At 46.8% G+C, this 16,715-nt stretch overlaps 1 protein-coding gene across 1 annotated transcript in view; it reads left to right on the top strand.

Moving 5' to 3' along the window:
* Nucleotides 1–16,715, top strand: part of PRAG1 (PEAK1 related, kinase-activating pseudokinase 1) — a 45,048-nt gene that overhangs the window by 25,340 nt on the left and 2,993 nt on the right. The window contains exons 4-5 of the mRNA XM_065947416.1: nt 150–307; nt 12,064–12,803. Of these exons, the coding sequence (XP_065803488.1) occupies nt 150–307; nt 12,064–12,803 (898 nt within the window). The remainder of the gene's footprint in view (nt 1–149; nt 308–12,063; nt 12,804–16,715) is intronic.

Raw genomic sequence — 16,715 nt, 5'->3', positions numbered from 1 at the left:
CCCTGTTCTGTCTTCCCCCAAATCATTTTTTCAGAACTTGGCAGCACTGGTCAGGCTTCAAGAGCATAGTAGGTTCATACTCCATTGGCTGGTTTTTTTGAACAGAGACCAAATTAATTACTTTTATCATTTGTTTCTACATTTTCCAGGCACCTTTTAAAAATGAACAAGAGCAGCTCTGATTTGGAGAAAGTGAGCCAGGGCTCCGCCGAGAGCCTCAGCCCGTCCTTCAGGGGCGTCCACGTCAGCTTCACCACGGGCTCCACGGACAGCCTGGCCTCCGACTCCAGGACCTGCAGCGATGGAGGTAACACCCTTGACCGTGATGGAGAGGCTGAGATTCTCCTGAGCCTGGGAGGCCGGGCCTGGGTTAATTGCCAAGATTCGGAAGCGTTGAGCTAGACCTACTGTCTCGGTCCCACTTTCCCCACAAAACAGACTCTACCAAGGAGTTGTTTTTTTTGGTTTTTTTTAAAAGTTCTCTTTATTTTTATTTATTTATTTGTTTGGCTGCACTGCACAGCATTATGCAGTGCTTAGTCACTCAGTCGTGTCCGACTCTTTGCAACCCCATGGACTCCGCCAGGCTCCTCTGTCCATGGGGATTCTCCAGGCAAGAATACTGGGGTGGTTTGCCATGCCCTCCTCCAGGGGATCTTCCCAACCTAGGTCTCCTGCATTGCAGGCAGATTTTTTTTTTACTGTCTGAGCCACCAGGGAAGTCCAAGAATACTGGAGTGGGTAGCCAATCCCTTCTCCGTGGGGTCTTCCTGATCCAGGAATCGAACTAGGGTCTCCTGCATTGCAGGTGGACCCTTTACCAGCTGAGCTACCAGGGAAGCCCACTGCATGGCATGTGGGATCTTAATTCCTCAACCAGGAATGGAACCCACACCCCCGCATTGGAAGGTGGAGTCTTAACCACTGGACCACCAGAGAAGTTCTTATTCCCTGTTGAATTTATGGCAAGGTGTTTCACCCCATATCTCCCTCTCCTGTTACACATAGTACATCCACATGGCAATACGGCGGGAGGTCGGAAGCATATCGAAAGACTCCTGACCCCTGGGTAATGAGTCATTATATATGTTGGTCTGCACTTGATTTCTGTCCTCAGGATTGGTTCACAGTGGCAATCCCAGGTTCCCTCTCCCACCACCCTCTGTCTCTCCTCTTCTTTCGCAGCATGCACACACATATGCACACACCCACTTGGATACACAGCGGGTATTTGTATCGGTGTTTGTTGAATTAAAGCATGGAGGCTTCATCAGACCACCACCAATCCCAGAACTTCTGGATAAAGCTCCAAGGCTTCATATGTGGGTGTGTCCTGATTGGGCTTCCCAGGTGACACTAGTGGTAAAGAACCCACCTGCCAGTGCACGAGAAGCAAGAGATGTGGGTTCGATCCCTGGGTCGGGAAGATCCCCTGGAGGAGGGCACAGCAATCCACTCCAGTGTTCTTGTCTGGAGGATCCCATGAACAGAGGAGCCTGGCGGGCTGCATTCCCTAGGGTCGCAAAAGAGTTGGAAGCAATTTATCACACATGTACACATGTCCTGGTTGGGTATACAGTTGCCTCCCCCCGCCCATGTCTGCAGTCTCTGAATTCACAGATTCCAACAGGTTCCCAAGGTTAAATCTTTGGTTAAATCGATGGATGCAGAACCTGTGGATACTGCAGGCTGATGGTACTCTGCTGCTGCTTTGTATAAGGCACTTGAACATCTATGGATTTTGGTATCCCAGAGGATTCCTGGAGCCAGTTCCGCCAGGGATAACAAGGGATGACTGTATTCCTAAAAAAAAGAACTCTCGCTTTCCTGTAGTTTTGATGGGTAGTATTAGAACCTTCAGCCTTTAACATTTGTGTGAGTGTGTGTGTGTGTTGACTCCTGTATTTCTCATCGACTTGCCCTAGCACGATAGGTTTGAACGTGTGCTATCATGACCCTCTCAGTCCTAAGGAAATATTTCTTCTCTGTTGGCATTTTTAGAGTAGAAAGTTCCAGTGTGAATTTACTGTCACCAGCATTTTTCTATCTAAAAGATTAGTGCCACTCAGACAGAAGCATAGAAGTCAGTCTGTGGTGTGTTCTGATGGGAAACTTCCAATAGATCTGACTTAAAAACAGGAAATATCTTAGCCTTGATTTGGGTGGGATGTGGCAAAAGAACATTTTCTTTCTCTGCATGTTGTCCTGGGCGTCTGTCTTTTTCCTTTCCCCCTTGGATTGTGCAGAAATTTCTACAGAGCACATTATTTTGTGGAGGGCTGGGCTGGGCACGTGGACCATTAGACCCTGTGCTGGTCCGCGGGGACCTGCCCTTTAGGGCTTGGTTGCCATTCTGTGGGAGGGTCTTCCATCTGCCACCCACCAGCTCGTGTTGGTGAGAACTGGACTAAATTGCTCCAGCACTTTTCTTCTGGGAACCAGCAAATCATGACGTTTGCTCTTGGGCTCTTAACGTCTAGTCAGGAAAGTAAGATTAAAATTCCTGACCCGTGGGTGGATGGAGTAAGCAAGCAAATTGGGCTGCTCAGAACAAGAGCGCTTATGAAAGTGTCCAGAGAGAGAGGAATCAGTGAGGGCTGGTGGAGGGTTCAGAGAAGGCTTCCTGAGGAGATGGGACTCTTGTGTCAAGAGTGGTTAAACTTGAGGAGGTAGTGGGAGGAAGAGGGGGTTTTTCAGGTTACGGAATCAGTTCAGGAGGAAAAAAGGCACAGGTTAGCGATGCACAGGGCGAAAGGGTGAGACCAGCCTGACACTCTTGAGTGGAAGCGAATGAGGGGCGCTAGTCTACGCGGTGGTGGGAGGCCGGGGTGGGCTGGTGCAGAGTTCTGCACACCAGTCTGTGGAGTTTGGAAGTAGGGAGCTACTTGGGGGTTTATGAGTATGTTGGTGACCCCTAACCCAGACTTTTAGAATTAAAATGAACACTTGTCCATCTGACACTGAGATGACATTGTAAACCAGCTATGCTTTGATTTTTTTTTAAAAAGGATACATTTTCATGGTTATCCTTTTACTGTGAGCTATTCAATGGAAATGCCCCTCAAAATCTAGATTCCTGGAATAACAAAAAGGTATATATTGCATTGGCCGAAAAGTTCGTTCAAGTTTTCTGTAACACGTTATGACAAAACCCAAACGAACTTTTTGGCCAACCCAATACCTTCTTAACCAGACTCTGGCTCGTCAGAGCAAACCAGTTTCTCTCTGCTGCTCCTACGTATGGCTCTGTACCGAGAACCCTGCTTTGAAACTGGCAAGAGACCACAGGAATGCTCTCTTTTCTCCTTTTTAATGTCTCTTAAACATTAATCTGGAGGCTATCCAGAACCGCCAGTCATGAAATGTAAGAAACCCTTCATTTAGTCACTCATCATTAGCCAAGGCAGCTGACTTCAATCTGTTGTTGAACAGTGAGCTTTTCGTCCCGTGGATCCTTACTCACTTTTACCTTGGAGCAGAAATACTTACCCATCGTGCCTTTTGTTACTATTTGGCATCTAGTGCTGAAGCTGAGACAGGGAACCAAGATAGGAGAGGTAGAGTTAATTCAAGAATGTAGCATCGACCTCTTTAATATTATAGATCAAATCAAAAGAGACCATTCGATTACTGATTTTGTCAGTAAGAATTCACTCATGAAAATGACACATTTTGTGGACTCTGAGTCTGCGGTATGAGCAAGCCTGAGTGAGTTGAGGACAAAGTCATTCCAGGGCATGTAGCATAGTAGTTTTTAGAAGCTTCTTGGAAACTCATCTGGGTTCATGGTGAAAGTTTTCTTCTATCCAGGTTTTGTGGCTCACCCCCTGCAAAAGTTTTTAATTTTATAAGAAAAATAAACATAATTGCAAGCTGTAACTTTGTTGCATTTTTTTAAAAAAACGAGTTTGTCTAAACTTGACAAAATATTTTTGTATCAATGTTAATTCAGCTCTTTGTGCTTGTGTAGCATTTCTTACTCCTCTGAGCACATCTGTTATCCCATTTGTCCGTGTGGGCAGTTCCATTGAACAGTGGGTCAACTCGGTGAAAGGAAAAATCCATCTAAGCAGTTGTCAGGTTTATGCTTGGTTAGGGAGGGACAAACTGCATGTGTAAGGACAGATCTATGAATGCTGCCAAGGGGAAGGTCATCTGGAGTGAATGGTTGGATGGGGGTGGGAGGAACGGTCATCAGGAGACTCCTGTGCTTTTAAATGGTTACTTTTAAATATTGCAAACCTCATAATTGCATTAAGATCATTTTCCCTTTTGATGTAGGATAACATTTCAATTAAGAGTTCCACAGTTAAACAAACATCATGGATGCCAGGCTCCCATTTAACTGAAGATGTGGTCACAAGGGATAGATGAGAGGTCTAAATAACTAGACAGTAGTGACTATAAACTCCCATGAAGGAAGATACCCAGGCAGTGTTTCTGTTCTGATTTTTGTCGCTGGCAAACCAGAGGCATAGAAAGGTCATTAACTGTCTTGACAGTAGTGAGCTTGTATTTCTCAGTAATAATGCCGAGAGGATTTTTGAAATATAGACGTTAATGCAGTCATTGGTTTGGTAGGTATTCGTTGAATACAAACGATGTGCTCAGTTGCGTCAGACTCTGCGACCCCATGGACTGTAGCCTGCCCAGCTCCTCTGTCCACGGGATTTCCCAGGCAAGAATACTGGAGGGGGGTTGCCATTTCCTTCCCCAGGGGATCTTCCTGACCCAGGGATCTGATCTGGGTCCCCTGCATCTCATGCATTGACAGGTAGATTCTTTACCACTGAGCCACCTGGGAAGTCCCACGCTACTGTGGATTGAGTACAATTTTAGATGTTGAAGACACAGCAGGGACAGAAGGTGGCATGTCCCTCCTTTCATAGAGCTCACGTTCTAGTGAGGAGACATGGACAGTGAGGAAGATGAAGAACTCAGGTAGCCAGTGTGTTAGATGGCAATAAGAGCTATTGGGAAAAGTCATCCAGGAAGGGGGCGCGGCGCACCTGTCAAGGGGAGAGAGAAAGTCCACAAAGAGCGACGTCAGCCTGACCCTCACTGAGTCCTTGCTCACCCACTCAGGCTATTATCTGAGCCTCTCTAAGAAGAAACAATATTTTCAAAAAGGTGGTCCTGGGAGTTCCCCGGTGGCCTAGTAGTTAGGATTCTAGGCTTTGCTGTGGCCTGGGTTTAATCCCTGCTTCAGGGAACTGAGATCCTGCAAGCTACATGAAGCAATCAAAAAAAAAAAAAAAAGGTGGTCCTGAAAAAGACATCTAAAACTTTCAAGCCAAAAATAGTGTGTTTTCAATTAATTAAGCAGGCTTGTTAGAACGCTTGATCCTAAATGGATGGCTTCAGTCTAATATATTCCATCCATGTTTTGCTCTAACACTATCTCTCTTCCCAACCCTCCATGGAGACAGACTGAGTCATGGGTTCTGTTCTGGAAAATCTATTACTAAAGGTGGGAGAAATTATCCTAAAGAAAAGATACTGATTTTTAAGTGCAAGTGTGGCCTGAGCCCTCACAATATCACCAGACTTAAAGCTTCACCTTAGATTGAGCCATTCCCTTTAAACTAAATTTAAAAACATATATATATTATTATTTCAGTAAAGTCTATACATGTCTATGATACAATCTAAACAATGAAGAAAAATATAAAATGAAAACCAGTCTTCAGACACTCCCACCCCAGCTCCCACCTCCACTTGGAACATTTTTTCTATATGATCCCACAAATTTGTATCCATATTCCAAATATCATAAGCTTTAGTTCTACACACTTTTGTACTTACTGTATCTTGAAGTCCTTCAAATCAGAACCTCTAGTTCAACCTCATTTTCTTTTCATGCTGCGTATGTTTTCATTGTATGAATTAGTTAAACCCTTCTCTTGTCAATGCATATGTAGGTTCCTTTCTTTACAAGTCTACAGTAACATCCTGGGACATACACTGAGATAATTTGGTGAGCGTATCTGTAAGATAACTTCTTAGAAGTGGAATTGATATGTCAAAACATATATGCATTTTAAAATAGATGTTACCAAATTAACCTCTAAAAATGTCAATTTATGCTTCCATCAGTGGCACGCAAAAGTGCCTTGAACATTCTACTGTTAATTTGGAAGCAAACCCTTAATGATTGTGTTATAATGGGAAAAATCATGATTCTGGAAGCACACACAGGCTGTAGACGTGAAATATTTTACATGAGCCTGTTTTCCAAACTGAGACAGTGCTTCCCCATTTTGCGTGTCAATGGCCTGCCCATCTTGATCACTGGGATGCTTAAGCAGTCCAGAGAGGCATCTCACAAATGCCGCATTTTCCATATAATTGTAAAATGCTAATAATATGCTTCCATTTTCAGACCATGTTTGCCTTCTTGAAAAAGTAAGCATTCCTGTTGAAGGAATGCCATGTGCCTTCCTTTTAACAAAAAAAGAAATAGAGCTTAGTCTGTTTTGATTGTGGAACCAAACAAGAGCTTGTACAGTTTTCCTTTGGAGGAAAAAGTTACTCTCTGTGAGTCTAAAACATATCCTCCACCCTTAACATTTTCTGGGGGTGGGCCGGGGAAGGGGTTTTGGCCAAAATCTGCAAGACTACCACTTCCTGTGTGACGCTGGCCTCCACCGATGGCTTCAGTTTTTTCACCCTGAACATGTAGGGATTGAAGCAGGCCATAGTGCAGACAGGGTTTTCTCCATCTACTCTGTTCCCTCTGCCTTGCCTGTAGTAGGTGCTCAAGAAATACTGAGCGGATGAATGGATTAATCTATACAGTCATTTCCAGCCAGCCAGTCATTTCCTCTTACCCTCATTTTAAAAAAAGATCCACAAAACACTTAAGTGTTTCAAACAAAAGAAAATTCCATTTACTTTCCTTTAAAGGGTGGAGAACAGTCAGATGCCAAAGTTAAAGTGTGGAGCTGGGCTGGGGGCCTCTGAGCTGGGACCCGGCCCTTTGTCCCCACATTTGCTCTGGCCTCCCTGCTGTCAAGGTCTGTGTCATTTCGTCCTTTACATCTGCTGTCACAAGGCAGAGCCGGGCGCCGAGGGAGCCACACCAGCTTATTTATACATTTCAAAACTGGACTGACCACTTCCTCCTGAAGCCCAGCTCTCATTTTGGCTGTAGAGAACAATGAAAGTACCTATTAAAACCCAGCCAGAAGAGAGGACTCTATAATAAGAAAACCTCACAGTGCTGAGGTTGAACTTTTGGCCTGCGTTTCTGCATAGGAGTTAAGCTCTTTTTCCGGACCATTGAAATCCTGGTTCCTCTTCTCTGCTTTCTAAATAGGATGGCACCAGATGAGTTCACCTTCCCGTCGGTTGTTCTAAGATCCCACCCCATGCACCATGTGATGGTTAGTTTCGACCGAGGAAAGACTTCTAGAGAGAAGCACGGCCACTGAAGAGATGCAGGGCTGTTCTGCTGTATAGCTAGCTATGGGCTTGATGTGCAGAATTGAAAATTGGAGGGAAAGCTTAGGAAATGGGGTTTGTAGCTCTCTGGCCCTATTAGTACGCAAAGTCATTTTTAAAAAACTACCAATGATGTAACTGTGATGTAGGCAGACTTCCCAGGAAAGTATTTTCCATTCTTACCCTTTTTATACCCTTAATTATAAGCCAGAATTTGGAAACAGAGTGACCTAACACCGGCCTAAAACCCCAGGATATATCTGACTCTGTCTCGTGCGCCCTTGGATCCAAGTCCTGAGAATATGGGCTGTTGGCCAAAGTGTTTCATGATTTTTTTAGGCACATTTTTCTAAACCAGTGGCTTGCCTGTGAGTTTTGAGACTATTTTAGGTGTCAAGGCATGTTTGTTCCCTCTTTTTTCTGGCTCTTCTAAATGCAGAGGGTGGCAGCTGCTACTCATAGTAAGAGTCTAGCCTCTGCAAGGTCACAGCCGTGTTTCCGAGGAGGTGCCCCACGGAAGAGTCAAGAACACGACCGAGCCAGAGTGGGCTTCCGGGGGCGCCTGCGATTGGGTAGAAGATGGCTGCTGCCTGTCTTGTGGTGGAGAAATCACAAAGTTTCATCGAGAAGGGTCACATGTGGACATCTCTTTCTGAGAAGCCCTAAGAATATTAACAGCTGAGATGTAATTCGGTCCTCTGTTGCCTGGAAGTCATCAGAGAGAATTACAGTCTTCTCATCAGTCATGGGTCCATGTCTGGAGCGTGGATTTAAGAATGCCTCAGGACAGAAGGTGGGGCGCCTGTTACCAAACTAGGTGGTTTTTCTCAAATGAAAACAATTACAATATGTGAGAAAAGGGCTTCCCAGGTGGAGTTGGTGGTAAAGAACCCACCTGCCAATGCAGGAGATGTAAGAGACGTAGGTTCGATCCCTGGGTTGGGAAGATCCCCAGGAGGAGGACATGGCAGCCCGCTCCAGTATTCTTTCCTGGAAAATCCCATGGACGGAGGAGCCTGGCAGGCTACAGGCCATAGGGTCGCAAAGAGTTGGAAACGACTGAAGGGAGTTAGCGTGCATGCACACACGCACGTGTATGTAATGCCCAGTCATACAGGGAAAGGGAACATTTCCGATGAGCCTCACTCCACTGGGTAAGGTCTGTGTCCTGTAATCCTTCCCATCTGCCGGGCAGGCGCCTGGCTGGGAGCCTCCTATGCAGTGCCGTTGTCTGACTGCTCTGTGCTTTAGGCGGTGCTTGTTGGGTGACAAACACCTAACATCTAAGAAATAAAAAGGAACCAGCCTAGACGCTAATCCTTGAAGCCACGCCTCCTTCTAATATCCAGTACTCCTGGCCCAACTTAGTTCAGAGGTTGCAGGATATAGATCTCATCAAAGCCACTGACTCACAGTTCCCACAAGAAAGCAAGAGAACACCTACAGGGCAAAGGAGAAAAATCACTTCCTTCCAACTGCCTGAACTGACACATTATTTTTTGTGCTAAAGCACAGCCTCTTGGTTTTCTTTGGTAATCCAGAAATAAGAAGTGTCGCTGATTTATATATATATATATATATATATATATTTTTTTTTTTTTTTTTTTTTTTTTAAGATTCTTGCTATTCTTAAAGACTGAAAAATTTTCCAGCCACAGCTTGTGAGAGCTAGAGCTAGAGGAACAGAGGAAGCCAGATAACCATCAGCCTAGAGGTATTTTCTTTCAGGGGCAGCTTTGAGACAGAATGCACTTGAGGAGCTGTTGAAAATGGAAAGAGTGGCTGAAACTGTAGACTATTCGTTTTGGAAGGGGCCTTCGTGGAGATGCAGTCTCGTCAGTTTTAAATGAGGAAACTCAACTGAGTAAGATTGACAGCTGACATCTCTCTGTGCACCCTCAGATCAGGGTAGAGGCAGAAAGGGATGTGGTGAGAGCCAGACAAGGAAGGCAAGAAAAGCACACCAAATAGTGGGTGGGTATAAGCATGAGGTTAAAAGACGGGGCTGGTCCACAAACTGATTTGTGTCACAGGCCTCCCCGGCCAGTTGAACTGGGCCAGGAGTCATAGACAGGGTGTCCCTATTGCTGGTTGTCGTTCACTCACTCAGTCGTGTACTCTTTGTGACCCCGTGGACTGACTGCAGCACACCAGGCCTCCCTGTCCATCACCATCTCCCAGAGTTTGCGCAAACTCATGTCCACTGAGTCGGTGATGCCATCCCACCATCTCATCCTCTGTCTTCCCCTTCTCCTCCTGCCCTCAATCTTTCCCAGCATCAGGGTCTTTTCCAACGAGTCGGCTCTTCGCGTCAGGTGGCCAGAGTATTGGAGTTTCGGCCTCAGCATCAGTCCTGCCAGTGAACGTTCAGGGCTGATTGACCGGAATTCTGATCACGCTCCACTCCTCCCCCACCCTTACCTTCTGCGTGTTGATAATACATCTCTTTGCCTGAACCTGGTTCCCAGCTCCTGGGTTCAACGAGCTGCGTGTACTCACTCTGTCCTTCTGGGGCTTCGCGCTGGGCTTGCTCTGCTGATGCTCACTGATGCTGGTCAGTGGGGCTGGGGCACGGATATCAATGCCTGAGGACGTGGTCGTCCACTTTGCTCTCTCCTGCCTGTGGAGGAGCATCTTAAGTGAGGAGACCACCCCCACCCTACGCCCTGCCCATGTGGATGTGACAGGCTTGGTGCCGGCCGCTTCTGTCCACTTCGGCTGGAGAAAGCAGAGAGAGACTCAGGCATGAACCGCGATCACGTATTCACGAGCAGCCCTACAAAGGCCTTGAGTGGAGTGACGCAAAAATAACAGTGGCCTTCCTTTGGGGCCTCTCTCCGCTTGTCTCAGGCCTCTGTGTTGCACATCGTTCCTTCTGGTCGTCCTGCTGAGAGGGGAGGGGTTCAGAGAGGTGCTGCCTGCCCTGCCCTTGGGTGACATGCACAGTCACAGTGCTCCCCAACTTTTTTGGCACCAGGGACTGGTTTCCTGCAAGACAGTTTTTCCACAGACTGTGGGTGGCAGGGGGTGAGATGGTTTTGGGATGATTCAAGCAAATTACATTTATTGTGCACTTTATTATTATTACATCAGCTTCACCTCAGGTCATCAGCCATTAGATCCCAGAGATCGGTGGTCCCCTGAAAATGATGGGTGCACATCATAACTGTCCATTTCCTTAAATCTGAGACCCCTGTTTCTTTCACATTTTAACCTTCAGGATAATAGCATGCATTTTACCACATATGGATACAGTTAATGGGTTTTTTTTTTAATCCCCCTAAAAGCTTTTATTAAAATAGTGGGTACATCTTTGAATCAGTTCTTAGAATGAAATAAATGAGTATTATTTCACTTGGCACTTTCTTGTCTCCAACGTCAATATCTTTTCTTAAATGTTCTTGTTTTTTTTACCTGAAATCTTGTTTCATTGTGAACTCTCCATTTCATGCAGTGATACAAAGACTAAGTCCAGTCTTCGCTCTGTCTAGATTGGCTGTCCATCTCACCTTCTGTGATGTTTCTGAACGTACCTGTGCACTGTGGAGACCTGGGGCAGTGATGGAACTTTCCCAGGATCATATCAGTATCCATGTGCACCACTCTGGGAACTAAGGGGCCTAGGAACCACTCACTTTGCTGCTGCTTCTTTTATAAAATCACCTTCCTTTGCCCTCTGGGCTTCCCTGGTGGCTCAGTGGTTAAAAAAAAAAAAATCTGCCCACAATGGAGGAGACTTGTGTTCAATCCCTGGGTTGGGAAGATCCCCAGAGAAGAAAATGGCAACCCACTCCAGCATTCTTGCGTGGAAAATTCCATGGACAGAGGAGCCTGGCAGGCTACAGTCCATGGGGTCATAAGAGATGCACACAGCTTAATGACTAAACCACCACCACCATTGTTTGCCTTCTGAAATGTCTGTGGGCCTGCCCTGTCCCCCAGGCCATCAGGGAGTTTGTCGAAACTCTTAGAATTACACACCAGAAAGGAGGCATTATACTGCAGCTAAACACTACCCTCTATAAACTGACTTTTTGAAAAAATCCAGCCAAGCCACACATGTTCAAGTTTGTTGTTGCTGTTGCAACATTGTTTGCTACATATTAGAAGCAACCTAAGTATCCATCCAGCGGGATCTGGTTAATAAATTATGATATTGCGTATGATGATGTAGTGTGGGGCACCTATTAAAAAGAATTAAATACATCTGGACCTTATCTGATGTGGACTATCTCCAAGCCATAGTGGCAAATGAAGAAAAGGAATATTGGGATCAGTGGGCACTATTTGCTCTCCTTTGTGTAAACCTGTGTATGTTGCGTGTGTGTGTATTTTGGTTGTTTGGCGAATCTCCAGAAGGATGTGTGAGAAATTGCCAGCAGTGGTTTCGTTTACATTAGAGGGACTGGATGCTGAGGGACCGGATAGGAGGAAGACTCATTGGCATTGTATACCTTTTTTGCACTTTTAATTTGTTCATATGCATGTGTTGTCTCTTTAAGAAATAGATAAAAACAATATAAAATAAATTACTTTGATGGGGGAAAAAAAAAGCCTACAGGACCCTGGAAGTGGGCAACATGGACTTCTAACCTGAGAATTTCTGTTTCTCTCTCTCAGGTCCATCGTCTGAGCCAGCTCACTCGCCCACCAACAGCAGGAAGAAGCTCTTCGCCCCTGTCCCCTTCCCTTCAGGCTCCACTGAGGATGTGTCCCCCGGAGACCCCCTGCAGCCCCCGCCTCTTCCCCAGAAGAAGCTCGTGAGTCGGGCGGCCTCTTCCCCGGATGGCTTCTTCTGGACCCAGGGCTCCCCCAAGCCCAGAACAGCAAGTCCCAAGCTGAACCTCAGCCACTCGGAGACTAACGTGTGTGTCCATGAGGACTCCCACTTTAGCTACGCCTCGGGCCCCGGCGGCCGCCACCAGCACGTCTTCGCCGCTTCCGAGCCGCTGGAGAAAACGTCCAAAGGCAGTGGCCACCGGGGCCCCACGCCGGGGCTTGGGGCCAGCAAAGGCCTGCAGGGCAAAGGGGTCTCCTCTGCCTCATCCTCCCAGCTGAGCGTGTCCAGCCAGGCCTCGGCGGGCAGCACCCAGCTGCAGCTCCACAGCCTCCTGAATAGCATCAGCAGCAAGGAGGGCACCTACGCCAAGCTGGGGGGGCTCTACGCCCAGTCCCTGGTCCGCCTCGTGGCCAGGTGCGAGGACCTCTTCATGGGCGGCCAGAAGAAGGAGCTGCACTTCAGCGAGAATAACTGGTCCCTGTTCAAGCTGACCTGTAACAAGCCCTGCTGTGACTCAGGGGATGCCATTTACTACTGCGCCACCTGCTCAGAGGACCCCGGCAGCACCTACGCCGTGAAGGTAGGTCCCACCCCTGCCTCCCGTTCCACCGCCCTGTGCCGGCCGGCGGTCCTGGCTGGCAGCCCGGTGGCTTGAGAAGTCCTGTCCCCTAGGCCGCCTCCCAGAGGAGGGTCATTTCCTGGAAATGCTCGGTGAGTTCACTCTGCCTGGCCTAGGACATGGTGCAGTGTGATTTGTATGCACGTGTTCGGTGGAGGAAAGAGTGAGCTGAATGTGCTCAGCCTGGTCATCACTGGCAGCCCAGAGCCCGGGATCTGTACCCATCCAATGAAGGGATGTAAATTTGAGCTCCTTGAAAGTCAAGGGGGTGGAGGTGCCTTTAGGAAGTTCTTTGCTACTGCTGACCCAGTGGACCTGAGAAAAGGATCTTTGAATCATCCCTCTGCTTCCACCCTGAACATTTTCTTGTGTTCAGGTATATCAGTTACTCTCCCCTACCTCCTGGGACTGGACCTTGGGGCTCCTTCACTGTCAAGAGACAGCTGACCTCTTCATTTTGAGGAGGAACAAGGCTGGTGGGACAGGCTTTTAATCCTTCTTGCCCATGGGGTAGAAAGTGATGTGGCCCAAGGGGGCCACGTGGTGCAGGGTCTGCCGCTAGATCAGAACTTCTGAATCAAGGGGTTTGGTTTTTTAGATTCGTGACTGTGATGTGCAGCTTGGATTCTAAGACCTCCTGTAATAATGTAGAGTTAGCCAATTCTGAAGAACAGTGCGGAAAATTCAACATTCCCAGAGAACGTTAGAAGGCAGTGTTGTTCATTTCATCTGAAATATAAACCATAAGGAGGGACTTCCCTGGCAGTCCAGTGGTTAAGCCTTCGCCTTCCAATGCAGGGGGTGCTGGTTTGATCCCTGGTCAGGAAACTGAGGTCCCACGTACCTCCCAACTAAAAAAACCAAAACAGAAACAATATTAAAACCAAGTCAGTAAAACTTTAAAAATGGTCCATATCAAACAATAAAAATAAGGAAACCAGCAGATAGACCTTGGGCCTGTTAAGGAAGAGAGTCCAGTTGTTCTCTGTGATTCTGCTGGAGGCTTGGCAGATCAGGAAGTATCTCCATAGAATGTGAAAAGGAAATTTCTTTTTAAATTTTTTTTAACTTTTTTTTTATGTTGGAGCTCAATATTTTGTGAAAAGGAAATTTGAAGAAGAATTTCAAGTATTCAGAGTCTAGGGAACAGCAGCATCAATTTGCAGATGTGCCTGGCCTGGTGATGGGGTGATGGGGTAGGGACGGGGCGCAGAGCATCCTGCACGCGCCGCCGTTCCACTTCATTAGTGCTGGTTCTGGATGGAATACAGTCATCTGAATCCTCTGGGTCCCCAGGAGGGGGAGCAGACTCCTTCTCGAGCGGCCTGTCTGCAGCCGAGCTTGTCTCACCCGTGTCTGTGATGCGGGAGCTTCGGCTGCAGGCTTGCACCTGCTTGGGCTCACGTTGGTCCCTCTGTTTGTGGGCTTTGCCTCCTGTGGCAGCGAGAGAGTGAAGCCAGCTCGCGTAGCCCCGCTCCACGAATACAGGGAGGAGGAAAAGCCTTTGTTAACGTGCGCTGTCGACGCTGTTTCATGCCTCAGTCAGCCAGAACTCCAGTAATTAGGGACCTGTGTTAAGCTGGCTGGGCCTTTTTTATTTCACAGACGTGACTTAGCCCAGATTTTCAACCATGAAGCAGGCCAAGGCACCAAAGTTTAAAGCAAGACTTGGCTCAATGAAACCTTTGAAATTGGAGCTGAACCAGTCTGTGTGAAGATCTTGAGCCAAAACCTGAGCACAGACCCCTGAAAATGATCTTGTGGGGTGGTGAGGGGAGGTGGGGGTGGAAGAGAAGCCTTTCACCCACCTTCTCGACCTTCACTCCTAATTTGACACTGTAGAATAATCTTGTGGGGCCCTGCCTAGGGCTCCCCCACTGGTTAACATGCACCCCACTGTTCGAGGCAGTGAGGTCTTGCCAGAGGACCAGCTCACTGATTTTGAATCCCATCCAGGCCAGTTGTCATTTACTCTGCTCCTTCATTTACATCTCTGTGCAAACTGCCTGGACTCCCGAGGAGAGTTTTTGCTGGGCTCAGGCCTTTGATACCCTGGAGAAAAGGATCCTTGGAAACATCCCAGGCCCGGCAGCTGCGCCCTCTGGGTTTGTACAATTACCTGCCAGCCACCTCTGGATTGCCTGGCTCCACTGCCAGGTTACCTCCAGACCCACGAGGGCAGTCACCATAGCAACCTTTCCTGATGGGTGCTCACCTGTCTAGACTTTGTGTTGAAACCTGCGTCTGTGTTGTGTCTTTTAATGCTCCCAGTGGCCCTGTGAGGAGGGGCACTGCCCTTGAGATACAGAGGAGAAACAGACTTTGAGATAAATACAGTCAATTCTCAATATTTGGGGGTTTCATATTTGTGAATTTGGTGTTGAAATTTTTTGTAGCCCCAAATAATAAATACTTGGGGTGCTTTAGTGGTCATCCCTGGCCATGTGCAGAGTTGAGGTGATCCAGGTTATTCAACACACAAATCCCTAGCTGAGGTGCTACACGGGGACTCTCCACCTTCTTTCTCAGCTCTCATACTGTAAATAAGTGCCTCATCATCACACTTTTTTTTTAAAGGGTGATTTCACCCTTTAAAATGGCCATGCCAAGCAATGAAGTCCTGTCTCATGATCCTAAGGTCGGGAAGACTGTAATGCAGTTTTGAGAGGGTGTTAGATCAGCTTCTTTTCAGGCATGAGCTACACTGCTGTCAGCCATGAGTCACTGTTAGCACAGTTGAGATACTCAACAGTATCTACGAATAAGGCGACTTTAAACAGAAACACACATACAGCAGGGCTATACATTGGTCAGTTGATGAACATCTTGTGACCAGAGGCTTGTCAGAAGGTCACATTGTATTTCCCCAGGAGCAGTGGTTCAGCATTCATGCATTCAGTGTTTTTGACTACTTAATAGAATATAATGACCAACCGAAAAGAACAAGAATCAAGGGTAACTTGCCATGTTTGCAGAGTTCATATTTAAACTAAGGTCCATTTCACCCTAAGGCTCATACTCCTCACCTCCAGAACACTTCTCAGCTGTATAATCTTTGGCAAATAACTTAATTTTTTAAAGTCTCAGCTTCCTGCTCTGTAGTAACATCTATCTCATGAAGTTGTTCACTGAGATTTAAAGAGACACTACAGGAAGTATGCTTTATAGGCATCATGTGAAAGTTTGCTGGGTATGTCATAGTTGAGAAGCTCTCACTTATATCCATGGATGGCAAAGCAGACAGGTCCATACACAGTGGTTGTTGGTATTTACACACTAGACTATTTTTTGAGGACCACCCCAGCCGACATTGTTCCAGAAAACTGCCATTTAAAAACCAAATACAGCTGGCTTGGCTCAGATAAGAAAGAACCTACAGCAGTGCCTTTTCGACATGTATCCCGAAATCACTTTTGTTAATGGAAGAGGAAACACTGCCTGGGATAAAGTGAGCTTCCCTTTTATTTCTATTCTACTTTTCTAATAAGAGAGATCACTAAATTAATGTGTTCCCTCCCCCCGGCCCCCCAACCCTCCAATTATCTTTTAAAAAGTTTTCTTAGTAGCTGAGCTCCTTTATGCCAGGTTTCATGCCGAGGTTTGTAGAGCTGCAATATAAATAAATCTCTTTGAAAAGGTGCTTGCAACAGAACTTCTAAAAACGTCACCTGTAAGCATTGTGGCACTCCATAAACACTGCCGTGATCATTCAAGTATAGCCATGCAGCAGCCAGAAGGGTTATTTTGAGATTGTTTGCTGGGTGATATTTTGTAGATGGGGCCAGATGCCTTTCTTCTCAGGATTACAAACTGATCCTTACCCTTCTACAAAGCACGGCTGGGGCTACACCATCTCCTTTGCAGAGGAGTGCC

Source organism: Muntiacus reevesi, chromosome 10 (genome assembly GCF_963930625.1).
Source record: "Muntiacus reevesi chromosome 10, mMunRee1.1, whole genome shotgun sequence".
NCBI classification, from domain to species: Eukaryota; Metazoa; Chordata; class Mammalia; order Artiodactyla; family Cervidae; genus Muntiacus; species Muntiacus reevesi.
The sequence above is the reverse complement of the archived record's forward strand: the minus strand, read 5'-3'. Positions and strand labels throughout refer to the sequence as shown.